Source organism: Nerophis ophidion, linkage group LG14 (assembly GCF_033978795.1).
Source record: "Nerophis ophidion isolate RoL-2023_Sa linkage group LG14, RoL_Noph_v1.0, whole genome shotgun sequence".
NCBI lineage: Eukaryota > Metazoa > Chordata > Actinopteri > Syngnathiformes > Syngnathidae > Nerophis > Nerophis ophidion.
Window position 1 is genome coordinate 14530916 of NC_084624.1, and position 15170 is coordinate 14546085.

The window sequence follows — 15170 nt, forward strand, 5'->3', positions numbered from 1 at the left end:
ATCGCATAAAGGGAAGAAGATTAAGAGCTATTCGTTAGGATTTAAGGTGCATGCTTACATCTCAATCAAATTTTTACTGCATACCTTTGGTAAGTGCCGGAGTGAGAAGGTTTTAAAATAATTAGCGCATGCTTACTTTTACCGCATGCCTTTGGTAAGCGCAGGAGTGAGAAGAGCCCGAATGCAGCTGAGATAGGCACTAACTGTGACTCTTAACGGGACAAGTGGTAGAAATGGATGGATGGATGGATAATAAACAAAGTGCAAAGCCATAGGGTCACTGAATTTCAGTAAATAACTTACATTTGGAACACAGCATCATCGTTTTCACAGCTTTTTGGTTGTTAGAGGTAGAGAGAGTTTTCATGTAGAGTTCTAAAACTTTTTTAAAGGCAAAAAAAAACAGGTCGGGTAATTGATAAATTTACATTTATGAACATAAAACTTAGCCAATAGTATAATGAGGTTGCGAAGGTAAAATTACTTTTCTTTTTTTTCATACATTGTAAATCCAAATATCACATCTTAATTAAAAAAAAAATGTCATGAAGTTTGTGTAAAATATCTATGACCCCAGGACTGTAGTTATTACGTTATAGGATCTGACGAACAAGTTGTAACAGGAAAAACAAAAAATAGCTTTCAAAATTAAAGCTTAGAGTGCGCAAGTGTCAGGTAAACTAAGACCAGATGATCGCATCGAACATGTTAATTGCACATGATAATGTTCTTATAAATAAATTAAATACATCTATATCGATGTAAATCTTGGAATTTTGTTTTTTAAACGTCTTGTTGAATTTATTTTGAATAACTCAACGGAAGTGACGAACGTGTGTTTATGGGAAGCATGTCGCTTGTCGTGGCGGCGAGTAGAAGACTCTTTCGTCATTGTCGAAGCTTGACGACAACAATCCGCAGCAGAGTAAGTCGCTTTTTTTTTTTATTCAAACGTCCGACTTGCCTTTCGTTTTAAAAACCGCACAGTGAGTCAATAATGACTTATAAAGTTGTGTGTATAAATGGTTATGGTAGTTGCCAGTTACTGTGTAATGTAAATGCACCGCCTGACCTTTCTGTGTTAGACTTTGCACGTTCAATCAATCAATCAATCAATCAATGTTTATTTATATAGCCCTAAATCCCAAGTGTCTCAAAGGGCAGCACAAGCCACAACTTCAAATTCCACATAAGGGCAAGGAAAAACTCACCCCAGTGGGACGTTGGTGACAGTGACTATGAGAAACCTTGGAGAGTACTGCATACGTTGTCTCCGTCCTGGCGTGTCCTGGGATTGATATTCTAGGTAAGCAGTCCAGGCTGCAGAAAAATATTTATTTACATACTTACCAACCTTGAGACCTCCAATTTCGGAAGGTATGAAATACTTAACTTTCAGTGAATTCTACCTATATATATTTTTTTATTATATATATAAATAAAATAAATAGTTGAATTTCAGATGGCACCTATCAAATACACAGTATTTAAAACACAGTTATTCTACTAACTGTACTGTGCTTGCTTGCTGGTTACTAAAAAACAACAACAACACTTACCTTTCACTATTTGAGTATTGTCACTTCAGAGTTTCCAGAAGATGGCGCCAGTTTTCTTTGCTTTTCTGCCTTCAACTCCAGACCTCAAGTACCACACATGAAGTACTTTTATATTCATTTCACTTTTGACATCAACTGCATATTCAACTGAATATGTGTTGAAAAGGATTTGCAAATCATTGTATTTTCTTTATATTTACATTCAACACAATTTCCCAACTCATATGGAAACAGGGTTTGTACACCATCGCTTCATCAGAACAGTAGTGACACCATTCTTCTCTGTCTAATCAAGTCAGCATCATCCTCCATCTTGTCATTGATGATGTGGCCTACGTATTTGACATTGTTGCACACAGACAGGGTTTGACCAGACAAGTAGAAACCTGGGAAATTACGATGTTGATCCTCCAGAGACTCCTAAGAGAGAAGAAACGGAGATAGATTTGATTGGAAACAAGGACTTTTTGACACTGCCGCTCTGTACGCTAGGTTTTAAGATGGAAAACCTCATTAACTTATGAATGTTGGTGTTTCTGCACAGGGTGCTGCTGTGGACAGTGCACTTCCTGCATTCAGATCAATATGCGGAGAGGATGGCGTCTCTCTGGGAGCCGCTGTCCGAGAACAACACGGAAAAGATGAATCCGTACACAGGTATCTGTCAGACTCACTTATCAAGGACGAATGGTGCAGTTGGAGATGTGGTGGTCCGGGCTTCCGCAGTAGCGGCAGAGGCAGGTCCGTCCTTGATGCGATGATTTAATCCCTTGCAAAAAATGTTGCGTGAAGAACCGTCGCCAAATCCGCTCTCTGCAGCGAGGATACGGAAGTCTATAGGCTATGAATCCACAGAGAGTTTAAGCAGGGCCAACTCTCTGTGAACGCATAGACTTAGACTTACACTAAGTCTAAGTCCAACTCTCTGTAGACTAGGTCTAAGTCCAACTCTGTGGACACTTAGACTTAGACCTAGTCTAAGTCTAAGTCTATGCGTCCACAGAGAGTTGGCCCTGCTTAAAGGGGAACATTATCACCAGACCTATGTAAGCGTCAATATACTGTATACCTTGGTGGTGCAGAAAAAAGACCAAATATTTTTTTAACCAATTTCCTAACTCTAAATGGGTGAATTTTGGCGAATTAAACGCCTTTCTGTTTATCGCTCATGTGGTGATGACGTCAGAACGTGACGTCTCCGAGGTAATACACCCGCCATTTTCATTTTCAACACATTACAAACACCGGGTCTCAGCTCTGTTATTTCCCGATTTTTCAACTATTTTTTGGAACCTTGGAGACATCATGCATCGTCGGTTTGTTGTCGGAGGGTGTAAGAACACTAACAGGGAGGGATTCAAGTTGCACCACTGGCCTGAAGATGCGAAAGTGTCTGCTGCCAGACCCCCATTGAATGTAGCAAAGTGTCTCCACATTTTACCGGCGATGACAGACATGGCACAGAGATGTATGGATAACCTGCAGATGCATTTGCAACAATAAAGTCAACGAAATCACATAGGTGAGTTTTGTTGATGTTGACTTATGTGCTAATCAGACATATTTGGTTGCGGCTTGACTGCCAGCTAATCGATGCTAACATGCTATTTACCGGCGGTGCTAAAGCAGACATGGCACAGAGATGTATGGATAACCTGCAGATGCATTTGCAACGATAAAGTCAACGAAATCACAAAGGTGAGTTTTGTTGATGTTGACTGCCAGCTAATCGATGCTAACATGCTACGCTAAACGATGCTAACATACTATTTACCGGCGGTGCTAAAGCAGACATGGCACAGAGAAGTATGGATAACCTGTAGATTAGTTTGCAACTATATTACGTTTCCTCCCACCCACATTTAATGCGAAAAAAACACTTACCAATCAACGGATTTAAGTTGCTCCAGTGTCAAGAGATGCGAAAGTCCTGATCGTTTGGTCCGCACATTTTACCGGCGATGCTAACGCAGCTATTTGGCCATGCTATAGCTATGAATAGCATCAATAGCTATTCGCTCAATAGCTTCAGTTTCTTCTTCAATACTTTCATACTCCAACCATCCGTTTCAATACATGCGTAATCTGTTGAATCGCTTAAACCGCTGAAATCCGAGTCTGAATCAGAGCTAATGTCGCTATATCTTGCTGTGGTATCTGCCATTGTTTGTTTACATTGGCAGCACTGTATGACGTCACAGGGAAATGGATAGTGGCATCGCAAATAGCGAAAATCAAGCACTTTAAAGCTTTTTTGGGGATATTCCGGGACCGATAAAATTTTGAAAAAAACTTCTAAAAATACAACAAGCCAATGGGAACTGATTTTTATTGTTTTTAACCCTTTTGAAATTGTGATAATGTTCCCCTTTATAGTCCAACAGCTTCTCTGTCTTTTCCGGGGTGATCAAAGCGAGAGACTTCTTACTAACCGTCATGGCCTGAGTGGCGGCTTTTTCAGATAGCAGGCTCATGATAAATGCTGTTTTAACCTGGTCAGAGGAAAAGGAACCAGGCTGCTGGTCAAACATTAATGAGCACACATTTATTTATATGTATGTATGTATATATATATATATATATGTATGTATATATATATATATATATATGTATATATATATATATACATATATATATATACTCCTTTCGCACTAATGACTGAAAGAGCATGCACTTGGGGCGGTGATGTCATTTTATCGACGGGAAAATGCAAGAAATGTAATGCCGAGCACATATCATTATGTCAAGATAATGGCACTAGCATTTACTTAATTTAAAGGGGAACATTATCACCAGACCTATGTAAGCGTCAATATATACCTTGATGGTGCAGAAAAAAGACCATATGTTTTTTTAACCGATTTCCGAACTCTAAAAGGGTGAATTTGGAGATGTAAACACCTTTCAATTGTTCGCTGTCGGAGCGATGACCTTTCACCCGTGACGTCACAATGGGAAGCAATCCGCCATTTTCTCAAACACATTACACACACAAGTCAAATCAGCTCTGTTATTTTCCGTTTTTTCGACTGTTTTCCATACCTTGCAGACATCATGCCTCGTCGGTGTGTTGTTGGAGGGTGTAATAACACGATCAGGGACGGATTAAAGTTGATTTACATGGAGTGTGCATCGATTAGCACGGCATGCTAATCGATGCTAACATGCTATTTAGGCTAGCTGTATGTACATATTGCATCGATATGCCTCATTTGTAGCTATATTTCTATCCAGCCTTTCCCTCCACCACATTTAACGCCAAACAAACACATACCAATCGACGGATTTAAGTTGCACCAGTGTCAAAAGATGCGAAAGTCCCTCGTTTGTTCTGCACATTTTACCGACGATAGCGAGGCTACGACAGAGATGTGTGGATATCCTGCGACACTCAAAGCAGATGCATTTCCAACATTAAAGTCAACAAAATCACAAAGGTGAGTTTTGTTGATGTTATTGACTTATGTGCTAATCAGACATATTTGGTCACGACATGACTGCCAGCTAATCGATGCTAAAATGCTATTTAGGCTAGCTGTAGGTACATTTGTAGCTATATTTGCATCCAGCCTTTCACTCCACCCACATTTAATGCCAAACAAACATTTACCAATCGACGGATTTAAGTTGCTCCAGTGGTCTGGTCAAAAGATGCAATCGTTGGTTAGAAGGCGATTGCCGAATAGCTTCAATAGCTATTCGCTCAATAGCTTAAGTTTCTTCTTCAATTTCGTTTTCGCTATCTGCCTCCACACTCCAACCATCCGTTTCAATACATGCGTAATCTGTTGAATCGCTTAAGCCGCTGAAATCCGAGTCTGAATCTGAGCTAATGTCGCTATATCTTGCTGTGCTATCAGCCATGTTTGTTTGTATTGGCATCACTATGTGACGTCACAGAAAAATGGGGGGGTGGATACACAGATAGCGAAAATCAGGCACTTTAAAGCCTTTTTTTGGATATTCCATTATGGGTAAAATTTTGAAAAAAACTTTGAAAAATAAAATATGCCACTGGGAACGGATTTTTATTGGTTTCAACCCTTCTGAAATTGTGATAATGTTCCCCTTTAAGAATATTTTTCAACCTATTGAGCGAAAAAAGTTGTCATATTTGTTTTTTCTATCAAGAAAAGTGCACTAGTTATTAGTGAAAATATACTTATTTTAAGGTATTTTTGGGTTGCACTATAGAGTGCAAGGTGACAGTGGTCGCAATGCATTGTTCCTTTTGAATACACAGCCATCGTTTTCAAAACCAATGCTTATTAGCGCTAATGGCTAATTTGCGAACATAAGCTACACGGCTTGGCGCAGTGGGAGAGTGGCCGTGCGCAACCCGAGGGTCCCGGGTTCAAATCCCACCTGGTACCAACCTCGTCACGACCGTTGTGTCCTGAGCAAGACACTTCACCCTTGCTCCTGATGGGTGCTGGCTGGCGCCTTGCATGGCAGCTCCCTCCATCAGTGTGTGAATGTGTGTGTGAATGGGTAAATGTGGAAGTAGTGTCAAAGCGCTTTGAGTACCTTGAAGGTAGAAAAGCGCTATACAAGTACAACCCATTTATCATTTATTTATTTACTTCCAGTTTTAAGGTCAAAATGTTTTTTCACAATGAAAGTCTCCTCAATGATGATAATAGTTCAGAGAATTGGCTGTTGAAAGGTTTTACAATTTTTACATTTGATCCTGTTGCTCAAGTGAAGTCATAGACATAGAAAAGGTAATGGGGTTTACTTGTATTACCAATAGAAGAGGGATTTTATTAAAAAACGTATATTTTATCCGATTAATGGAAGTTGGGTATTGGATCGCTGCAGCTCTTACTGTACCGTATGTGCCCAGATGCCGTCCACCGGATGTGGTGGTTTTTCCGCGCTGTGTGGAGGAAGTCAGCGCCCTTGCCAAAGTCTGTCATAGCAAACGCCTTCCCATCATCCCGTTTGGCACTGGAACTGGCCTGGAGGGAGGGGTAGGAGCACTGAAGGTAAGAGAGACCAAAACACCTAAGTGTGGCATGATTGGAATAACAATAACAAAGTAATCGATATCACTGACCTTTTAAAGCTGTGGCACCTCAGAATGACCACAAATGAATCATTGGTATGTTAACTTCCCTTAAGGGTGGTGTATGCTTCAGCCTGAGGAACATGGATCAGATTCTGGATCTCCACCAGGAGGATTTTGATGTGACGGTTGAGCCTGGTGTGACCCGGAAGACTCTGAATGCAAACTTACGAGACACAGGACTGTGGTTTCCTGTTGGTCAGTTCAACTGTTACCATATTAAACGTTACATACCGTATTTCCTTGAGTTGCCGCCGGGGCGCTAATTAATTTAAACCTCTTCTCACTCCTGCGCTTACCAAAGGCATGCGGTAAAAGTAAGCATGCGCTAATTACTTTAAAACCTCTTCTCATTCCGGCACTTACCTAAGGAATGCAGTAAAAATTTGAGTGTGATGTAAGCTTGGACCTTAAATCCTACTGAATAACCTTCTTCCCTTTATGCGATTTCAAATTACCGGTATTGAAATCAGCCTCCTCCATTTTGAAAATGATGACAGGGGAAGTGTCACTCGTGGCGTCACAAGTTTGACCAGGCGGTAATACTAAGCATGCGCTAATTATTTTGCTAAGCGCATACTATATGCCCTGTGGCAATTCAAGGAAATACGGTATCTCCACATGGCAAAAATTTAATTTGTTTGTGTTACGGCCCTAGGATTTGGGTGGCTCTAAGCAAGATTTTGTGTGTGGCCTCATTTTGGCCTTTAATACTTATACTTATTACTATTAAACTCCTTATGTTTATCTGCATTACAAAACGAATTAATGATCATTGATAATTTTTTACTACACTCAAAATGTATTCCATTTATTATCACACTCAAAATGTTATCTGTTTTACTACTCCACTTAAATATTTATTTATTACTACACTCAAAATGTAATTTTTTTTTATTACTACACTAAAAATTAGGGGTGTAACTGTACACCAAAATTTCGGTTCGGTACGTACCTCGGTTTAGAGGTCACGGTTTGGTTCATTTTCGGTACAGTAAGAAAACAACAAAATATAAATTTTGGGGTTATTTATTTACCAAATTTGTAAACAATGGCTTTATCCTTTTAACATTGGGAACACAATAATAATCCTGCCCACGTTAATCAACATTAAACTGCCTCAAATTGTTGCTCAGATTAAATAAAATGACAAAACTTTTCTTCTGCATATGAAAAGTGCAACATTAAACATTTTCAAGTCAACTCATCATGCTTAATTTATTACAGCATTTGGGAAGCCTCTAGTTGAATTTTATTATGTAAATGTTATATTTTTATCAAGATGTGATAACAGGGACCCTGCCATTCAAAGCTTTTCTGTCCGTAAAACACACAAACACCGCAAAATGAGCTAACATTACGCTAAAATCTAATTAGCCTTCACCTCAAGCCTGAACTGCGAGCGAGCTGAGCTGCAGTTTAAGTTGCTAGAAGGTCAACGGGCTCATAGTTATGTTAATAGTAGTTGACTTGGAGGTGTTTATTATCATTTGGGGAGAGTACGCTACCTTAGGCTCACCTGCTAAACACCTATCTGTTTGACGCTGAAGCATTTATTACATGCGCTCTGAATACGCACTGCTGATTGGCTGTTACTAGGGGTGTAACAGTACACAAAAATTTCGGTTCGGTACGTACCTCGGTTTAGAGGTCACGGTTCGGTTCATTTTCAGTACAGTAAAAAAACAACAAAATATAAATTTTCTGGTTATTTATTTACCAAATGTGTAAACAATGACTTTATCCTTTTAACATTGGGAACACTATAATAATTCTGCCCACATTAATCAACATTAAACTGCCTCAACTTGTTTCTCAGATTAAATAAAATGACAAAAATTTTCTTCTACATATGAAAAGTGCAACATTAAACAGTTTCAAGTCAACTCATCATGCTTAATTTATCACAGCATTTGGGAAGCCTGTAGTTGATTTTTATTATGTAAACGTTATATTTTTATCAACATGTGATAGCAGGGACCCTGCCATTCAAAGCTTTTCTGTCCGTAAAATACACACACACACACCGCAAAATGAGCTAACATTACGCTAAAAGCTAATTAGCCTTCACCTCAAGCCAGAACTGCGAGCGAGCTGAGCTGCAGTTTAAGTTTCTAGAAGGTCAATGGGCTCATAGTGATGTTAGTAGTAGTTGACTTGGAGGTGTTTGTTATCATTTGGGGAGAGTACGCTACCTTAGGCTCACCTGCTAAACACCTATCTGTTCGACGCTGAAGCATTTACTACATGCGCTCTGAATACGCACTGCTGGTTGGCTGTTACCGCTATACATGTAACCAATGAGATGGTTGTGTGGGTGGGACAATGCTGGGTGCTGACACAGAGGCAGAAAAAGCAAAGCAGCTTGTTAAGACTTTAGCTTAGAAACTCGTTCGGTACACCCTCGTACCGAACCGAAACCCCCGTACTGAAACGGTTCAATACAAATACACTTACCATTTACACCCCTACTAAAATGTAATTTATATATTTATTACTACACTCAAAATGTAATCATTTTATTACTGCTTTTAAAACATAATCTCACTCAAAAATGTAATTTGTTTTTATTACTACACTCAAAACGTAATCTTTTTTTTATATTATTTTATTACTAAACTCAAAATGTAACCTATGTTTGTATTAGTACATTAAAAATTTAATAATTTTTTATCTCTCACACGCAAACGCGTGCAACACGCATGCACACACAAACACATATACAAGCACACCCACGCTATGTTTCACACAAACATACTCTCTCACCCATGCTTACCACTTTTGAGGTTCCCAAAACAAACCTACTATAAATGACAATTAAAAATGCCTGTGTGTCAGAGTGGTGCCTATTCAGCTCCATCCAGTCATCCCAGATAGTGTATTTATGATATTTATTGTAATATTTATGATAGTTTATTTACATGATGGATGTGACTGTTTTGGTTGCTCCCTTGTACGCCACAATGTTGATCGGTCACATTTGGAGATTTCCGTGGTAGATTTGTTGGTTATAGTTGTTGTAAAATGAAATCTGTTTTGATATTGCGGTGTAGCTCGGTTGGTAGAGTGGCTGTCCCAACAACTTGAGCAGGGGTCTCAGTAGGGGTGTAACGGTACGTGTATCCCTATTGAACCGTTTCGGTACGGGGTTTCGGTTTGGTTCGGAGATGTACCGAACAAGTTTCCACACGGACATTTTAAGTAGTGCACCGCACGTTGTGTAAACAATGCACAACGAGGCACAACACAAGGCATGCTAGCAGCGGCAGGGCTACGATAGACTGACCATACCTCCTCTTTTCACCGGATATGTCCTCTTTTGCGGGGCTGTCCGGGTGGAGTTTCTTAAATGCCTCATATGTCCGGCATTTTAAGTTAGGGTTGCGTGTATTTTCAATGTACCTTCGGGGTTAAGAAGGGGTTAAAAACAAAACAAATTGTGCACGCAGCAGCATTCGTGAGGGAGGGGCAGAGACAGAGAGAGCGAGAGAGTTATGATAAACGCGCGTGTGTCACCAGGCTGTGCTTTTTACCCATAGATTTTTCAGATTTTATTTTTCATTATCTGTAGCAGGGGTGTCAAAAGTGTGCCCCGGAAGCCATTTGCACAGCTAATGTTTTAAAGGCCCACGGCACATTCTAAAAATACTATTAAAATAAACAAAAACATAACAAAAGTGAAATAAAAAAGGTTAAAAGTTAAATGTAATTTAGAAAAAGGTGCAATGTTGACTAATAAAACTGTGTTGTTTTTTTTCAAACTGTCGTTGCTCAAAACATAATATTGAATCAAAATCAATGTTGTTATGAATTATTGACCTATCCAATGTTCCCATTACTTCACATCACATCATTGGGACGGCGTGGCGCAGTGGAAGAGTGGCCATGCGCAACCCGAGGGTCCCTGGTTCAATCCCCACCTAGCACCAACCTCGTTACGTCCGTTGTGTCCTGGATCAAGACGCTTCACCCTTGCTCCTGATGGGTGCTGGTTAGCGCCTTGCATGGTAGCTCCCTCCATCAGTGTGTGAATGTGCGTGTGAATGGGTAAATGTGGAAGTAGTGTCAAAGCGCTTTGAGTACCTTGAAGGTAGATAAGCGCTATACAAGTACAACCCATTTTCTATGGGGCGGTACAGCTCGGTTGGTAGAGTGGCCGTGCCAGCAACTTGGGGGTTGCAGGTTCGATTCCAACTTCCGCCATCCTAGTCACTGCCGTTGTGTCCTTGGGCAAGACACTTTACCCACCTGCTCCCAGTGCCACCCACACTGGTTTAAATGTAACTTAGATATTGGGTTTCACTATGTAAAGTGCTTTGAGTCACTAGAGAAAAGCGCTATATACATATAATTCACTTCACATCAAATATTCCACTAAAAGAAACAATTTTGGTGGAAGATTTTGCAAATTTGGTAAATAATAAAAAAATGCATAGTTTGTTGTTTTCTTACTGTACCGAAAATGAACCGTACCGTGACGTCTAAACCAAAGTATGTACCGAACTGAAATTTTTGTGTACCGTTACACCCCTAAGTCTCAGACACGCGGCCCGCGAGACATTAGTGCAACCCGCAAGTTTTGTATGAATGGCGCTTGGCAGCGTTGTGTGCGCAGCTGAAGGAACCTACCAATCACGGTGTGGTATATGGCTCTTGAGGGCCGAACATCGACAACACCTGCGTGATGCAAGCAGAAAAACGTTTTGCCGCTTTTCCACTTAACCTGCACGCGCTCTTCCTCCGTCTCTCTCGAGCTCTCTCTGTCACTGTGTGTGTCTCTTTCTTCTCGCTTCTTCCCGAGAAGGTCCGGTATCTTCCGAAGCACTCCGCCGAAAGACCGAGCGACAATAGAAAACTGTGGTGCACTGGACCCCAGCGCTGATACTCCGATAGAAAGTGGCTGGGCGAATCGGACGTGTAACACGTTAGTCGCGATATTAGCCCGTTCGGGGTTAATTGTGCTACCGTAACTTTAAACTCCACTGCGAGCCCCCCCTCCCATTGGCTCCAGACATAGACGATTTTTGTTATTTGGGTCCAAAATGGCTCTTTCAACATTCTGGGTAGCCTACCCCTGCATTAGTGGAAAAGCGGCAACTGAGTGAAAGCGACAGAAACGTTGCCATGGAGACGAGAGTTTTCTTACATGCCTGGCTGCAGTCACACCGTGACACCTGTCCGTCAGTAATAACAGTCCCCGATAACCTGAACCAATTCAAACCGTTCTTTGTTTTTTTTTATTGTTTAATTTGCATTGCCTCACACGATGAACACTACATATATTTCTATATGACGCCGGATAACACTCTGGGAGCCGTCACTTTTTTTGCGCCCGCTATCCTGGTACTTTCCCGACCGACCGCCGTGTTGCTGTAGGGAGGAAAAGCGGAACGACGCACATTGCGGAAATAACATTATTGTCCATGCGTGGGCTAAATACAAATATCTTCCACAACCCCAAAACATGTCTTTTTCGAAGCCTGCAGTGAAAAGAAAGGTTAGTGATGAGCAAAGACAATTCCAGGAAATGTGGGAGATGCAATATTCCTTTGTTGAGCACATCGGTACCCCGACGTGTCTAATTTGCACAGAGAAAGTTGAGGTCCACAAGGAATACAATTTGAAACGTCATTTATACAACCAGACATGCTGAGGAGTATGCAAATTATTATTATTTTTTAATCTTTTATCACGGCCCAGCTTCACCCAGACTCTGCATCCAGAGGCCCCCAGGTAAATTGAGTTTGAGACCCCGGAACTTGAGGGTTCCAGGTTTCGATCCCCACTTTCGCCATCTAGTCACTGCCGTTGTGTCCTTGGGCAAGACACTTTACTCACCTGCTCCCAGTGCCACCCACACCGGTTTAAATGTTACTTAGATATTGGGTTTCACTGTGTAAAAGCGCTTTGAGTCACTAGAGAAAAGCGCTATATAAAGATAATTCACTTCATTACTACACTCAGCGGAAATATAAACAATCTAAAAAGTTTTCTACGTACACAAAAGGTCCAATTCTTTCAAATATTGTTGACAAATGTGTGTCAGTGAACACTTCTACTTTGATGGTATAACTCTCCAAAAAGTATAAGCGTGGATACTGTGTTCAGTGTTTCTCCCAGAAAATGTGTTAGTTAAGGTGGTTTCTCTCCGGCGGACAGACCGGGGAAGGGGGTGGGTGGTTGTAAGGATCAGTGTAACTGGACCCCTCGCCATCACGTCTCCACCTCGTCGCTGCCACCACAGCCTGGGGGGCAATAGACTACAGACTGCGGTAAAGTAGGCCGACTTCGTCGCGTGTAGAAGCCTAAAATTTTTGGTTGTGTTTTCTGCTCTATTTGCTGAATGGCGATATACGATATATATCTCTTTTTTATTCCCGTAAAGTAAAAACAAAACAGTCCTAGTTACCTGAGATACTAAGTATGTCATTATTATTCCGCATGCTGACATATGTTCAACTCACCATGCTTAATTTATTACAGCATTTGGGAAGCCTGTAGTTGATTTTTTTATGTAAATGTTATATTTTTATCAACATGCCATAGCAGGGACCCTGTCATTCAAAACTAGGCTGCCACATTACTAATGAATAATGTAACTATAGCTGAAACAATAGTACAATAGCAATAGGAGAGACTAGTCATTCCTGAACACCATGGGGTTCATGTAGGCTTTATGATGCACTTACATTATTATATCAACTATCAGAGACAGCTTTTCTTCATTTAACATAATGTAGTTTTTCTGCTGCTTCAACACAGTCCAATCAACACAGAAAAAGGTAAAGTGACCGACAGGGCTTTGGTGTCCGTAAAACACACACACACCAACATGAGCAAACGTTATGCTAAAAGCTAATTAGCTTTCACCTCAAGGACTGTGACCGAGCTGAGCTGCCGTTTATGTTTCTAGAACGTCAACGGGCTCATAGTGATGTTACTAGTAGTTGACTGGGAGGTGTTTATTATAATTTGGGGAGAGTCCGCTGCCTGACGCTTACCTGCTCATCACAACACTGGAGCACTGACTCCATGTGCTCTGAGTACGCACTGCTGATTGGCTGTTACCGCTCTGAATACGCACTGCTGATTGGCTGTTACAGTTCTGCTTTGTAACCAATAAGATGGTTCTGTGGGTGGGACAATGCTGGGTGCTGCAGTGAATACTGACAGAGACAGAGGCAGAACGAAGCGGAGCAGCTTGTTAAGACTTTAGCTTAGGCGGCGGCTCTTTGTTGTTAAAACGGCCGCCTTAGCAACAAAGCGCTGCGGGAAACCCTGGTGTTAGGAAACTCCATTCCACGGAATGATACATGGTCAAACGACCGTTCAATGTTTGGACGTACAATGAAAAACACAAACCACGGAATGATGCAAAAAGTGTAGCTCGATGCCTTAATGTGCGTTATATAAGGATACATTTTCAAAGTGGTTTAAACTAGAGATGACTTTGCTAATGCTTTCCATTCGATTGTAAAAAGTCCCAATTTCCTCTTAGATCCTGGAGCTGATGCTTCGCTGTGTGGTATGGCAGCCTCTAGCGCATCCGGCACCAATGCAGTGCGATATGGAACCATGAGAGAAAACGTTATGAACTTGGAGGTTGTACTTGCTGACGGGACTACGATACACACGGCCGGCAAGGGCCGACGTCCCAAGTAAGATTTATTGTCTACTGAAGTTCTGTTAATGTGATGTTAAGAGTTGTGTCCAACAGCAAACATTACATAATCAGAGTGTTCATTACTTTATGAAAAAACAAAAAAACATAGGAAGACTTCAGCGGGCTACAACTTGACAAACCTGTTTGTGGGATCAGAGGGCACCCTGGGAATCATCACTAAGACGACCCTGCGCCTCTATGGTATTCCGGACTCTATGGTATCTGCCGTGTGCTCTTTTCCTACGGTGCAGGCCGCTGTGGATAGCACGGTGCAGATTCTACAAGCTGGAGTTGCTATCGCTCGCATCGGTGAGCACTAGTTGCTTTTGCTGATTAAAAGAAACCCTCAAAAAGATGCTTGTTCAGTGGTTAAATAAATAAATGTATGTTAAATAATGATTTGTGATCTGTGTCTGTTAGAGTTTCTAGATGACGTGATGATCGACGCCTGCAACAAGTTTAGCTCTCTGTCATACCCTGTCACACCAACTCTCTTCCTGGAGTTTCATGGTTCTGAACAGAGTCTCGAAGAACAAGTCACCACTACCGGTGAGTCCCCAATTCATAGACAAGTGATCATACATCTACGAGTATCGTTTCTTAGCTGAGCTTAGGAAAAGTTGTACCAATTTGTAAGACTGAAGACAATCAAAAGTTGACAGACTATAGACCGGTTTCCTTACTTCTACAATTTTCCAAAAATCACAGAAAAAAATATTGAACAGATTGAGCAAATTCACAATTGGACTTTCATGGTTCTGAACAGAGTCTCAAAGAACAAGTCAACACTACTGGTGAGTCCCAAATTCATAGACAAGTATTCATACATTTACGATTATCGGTTCTTAGCTGAGCTTAGGAAAAGTTGTACCAATTTGTA

The 15170-nt window shown here is 41.0% G+C and overlaps 1 protein-coding gene across 1 annotated transcript; it reads left to right on the forward strand.

Moving 5' to 3' along the window:
* The first annotated feature begins 827 nt into the window (after positions 1 to 827).
* Positions 828 to 14898, forward strand: LOC133568903 (probable D-lactate dehydrogenase, mitochondrial). The gene is made up of 7 exons (XM_061921095.1): positions 828 to 925; positions 2104 to 2216; positions 6406 to 6547; positions 6684 to 6825; positions 14126 to 14285; positions 14400 to 14599; positions 14711 to 14898. Exons 1-7 carry the CDS (start codon positions 842 to 844, stop codon positions 14896 to 14898), a joined length of 1029 nt encoding a protein of 342 aa, XP_061777079.1. The 5' UTR covers positions 828 to 841.
* Positions 14899 to 15170: the final 272 nt, after the last annotated feature.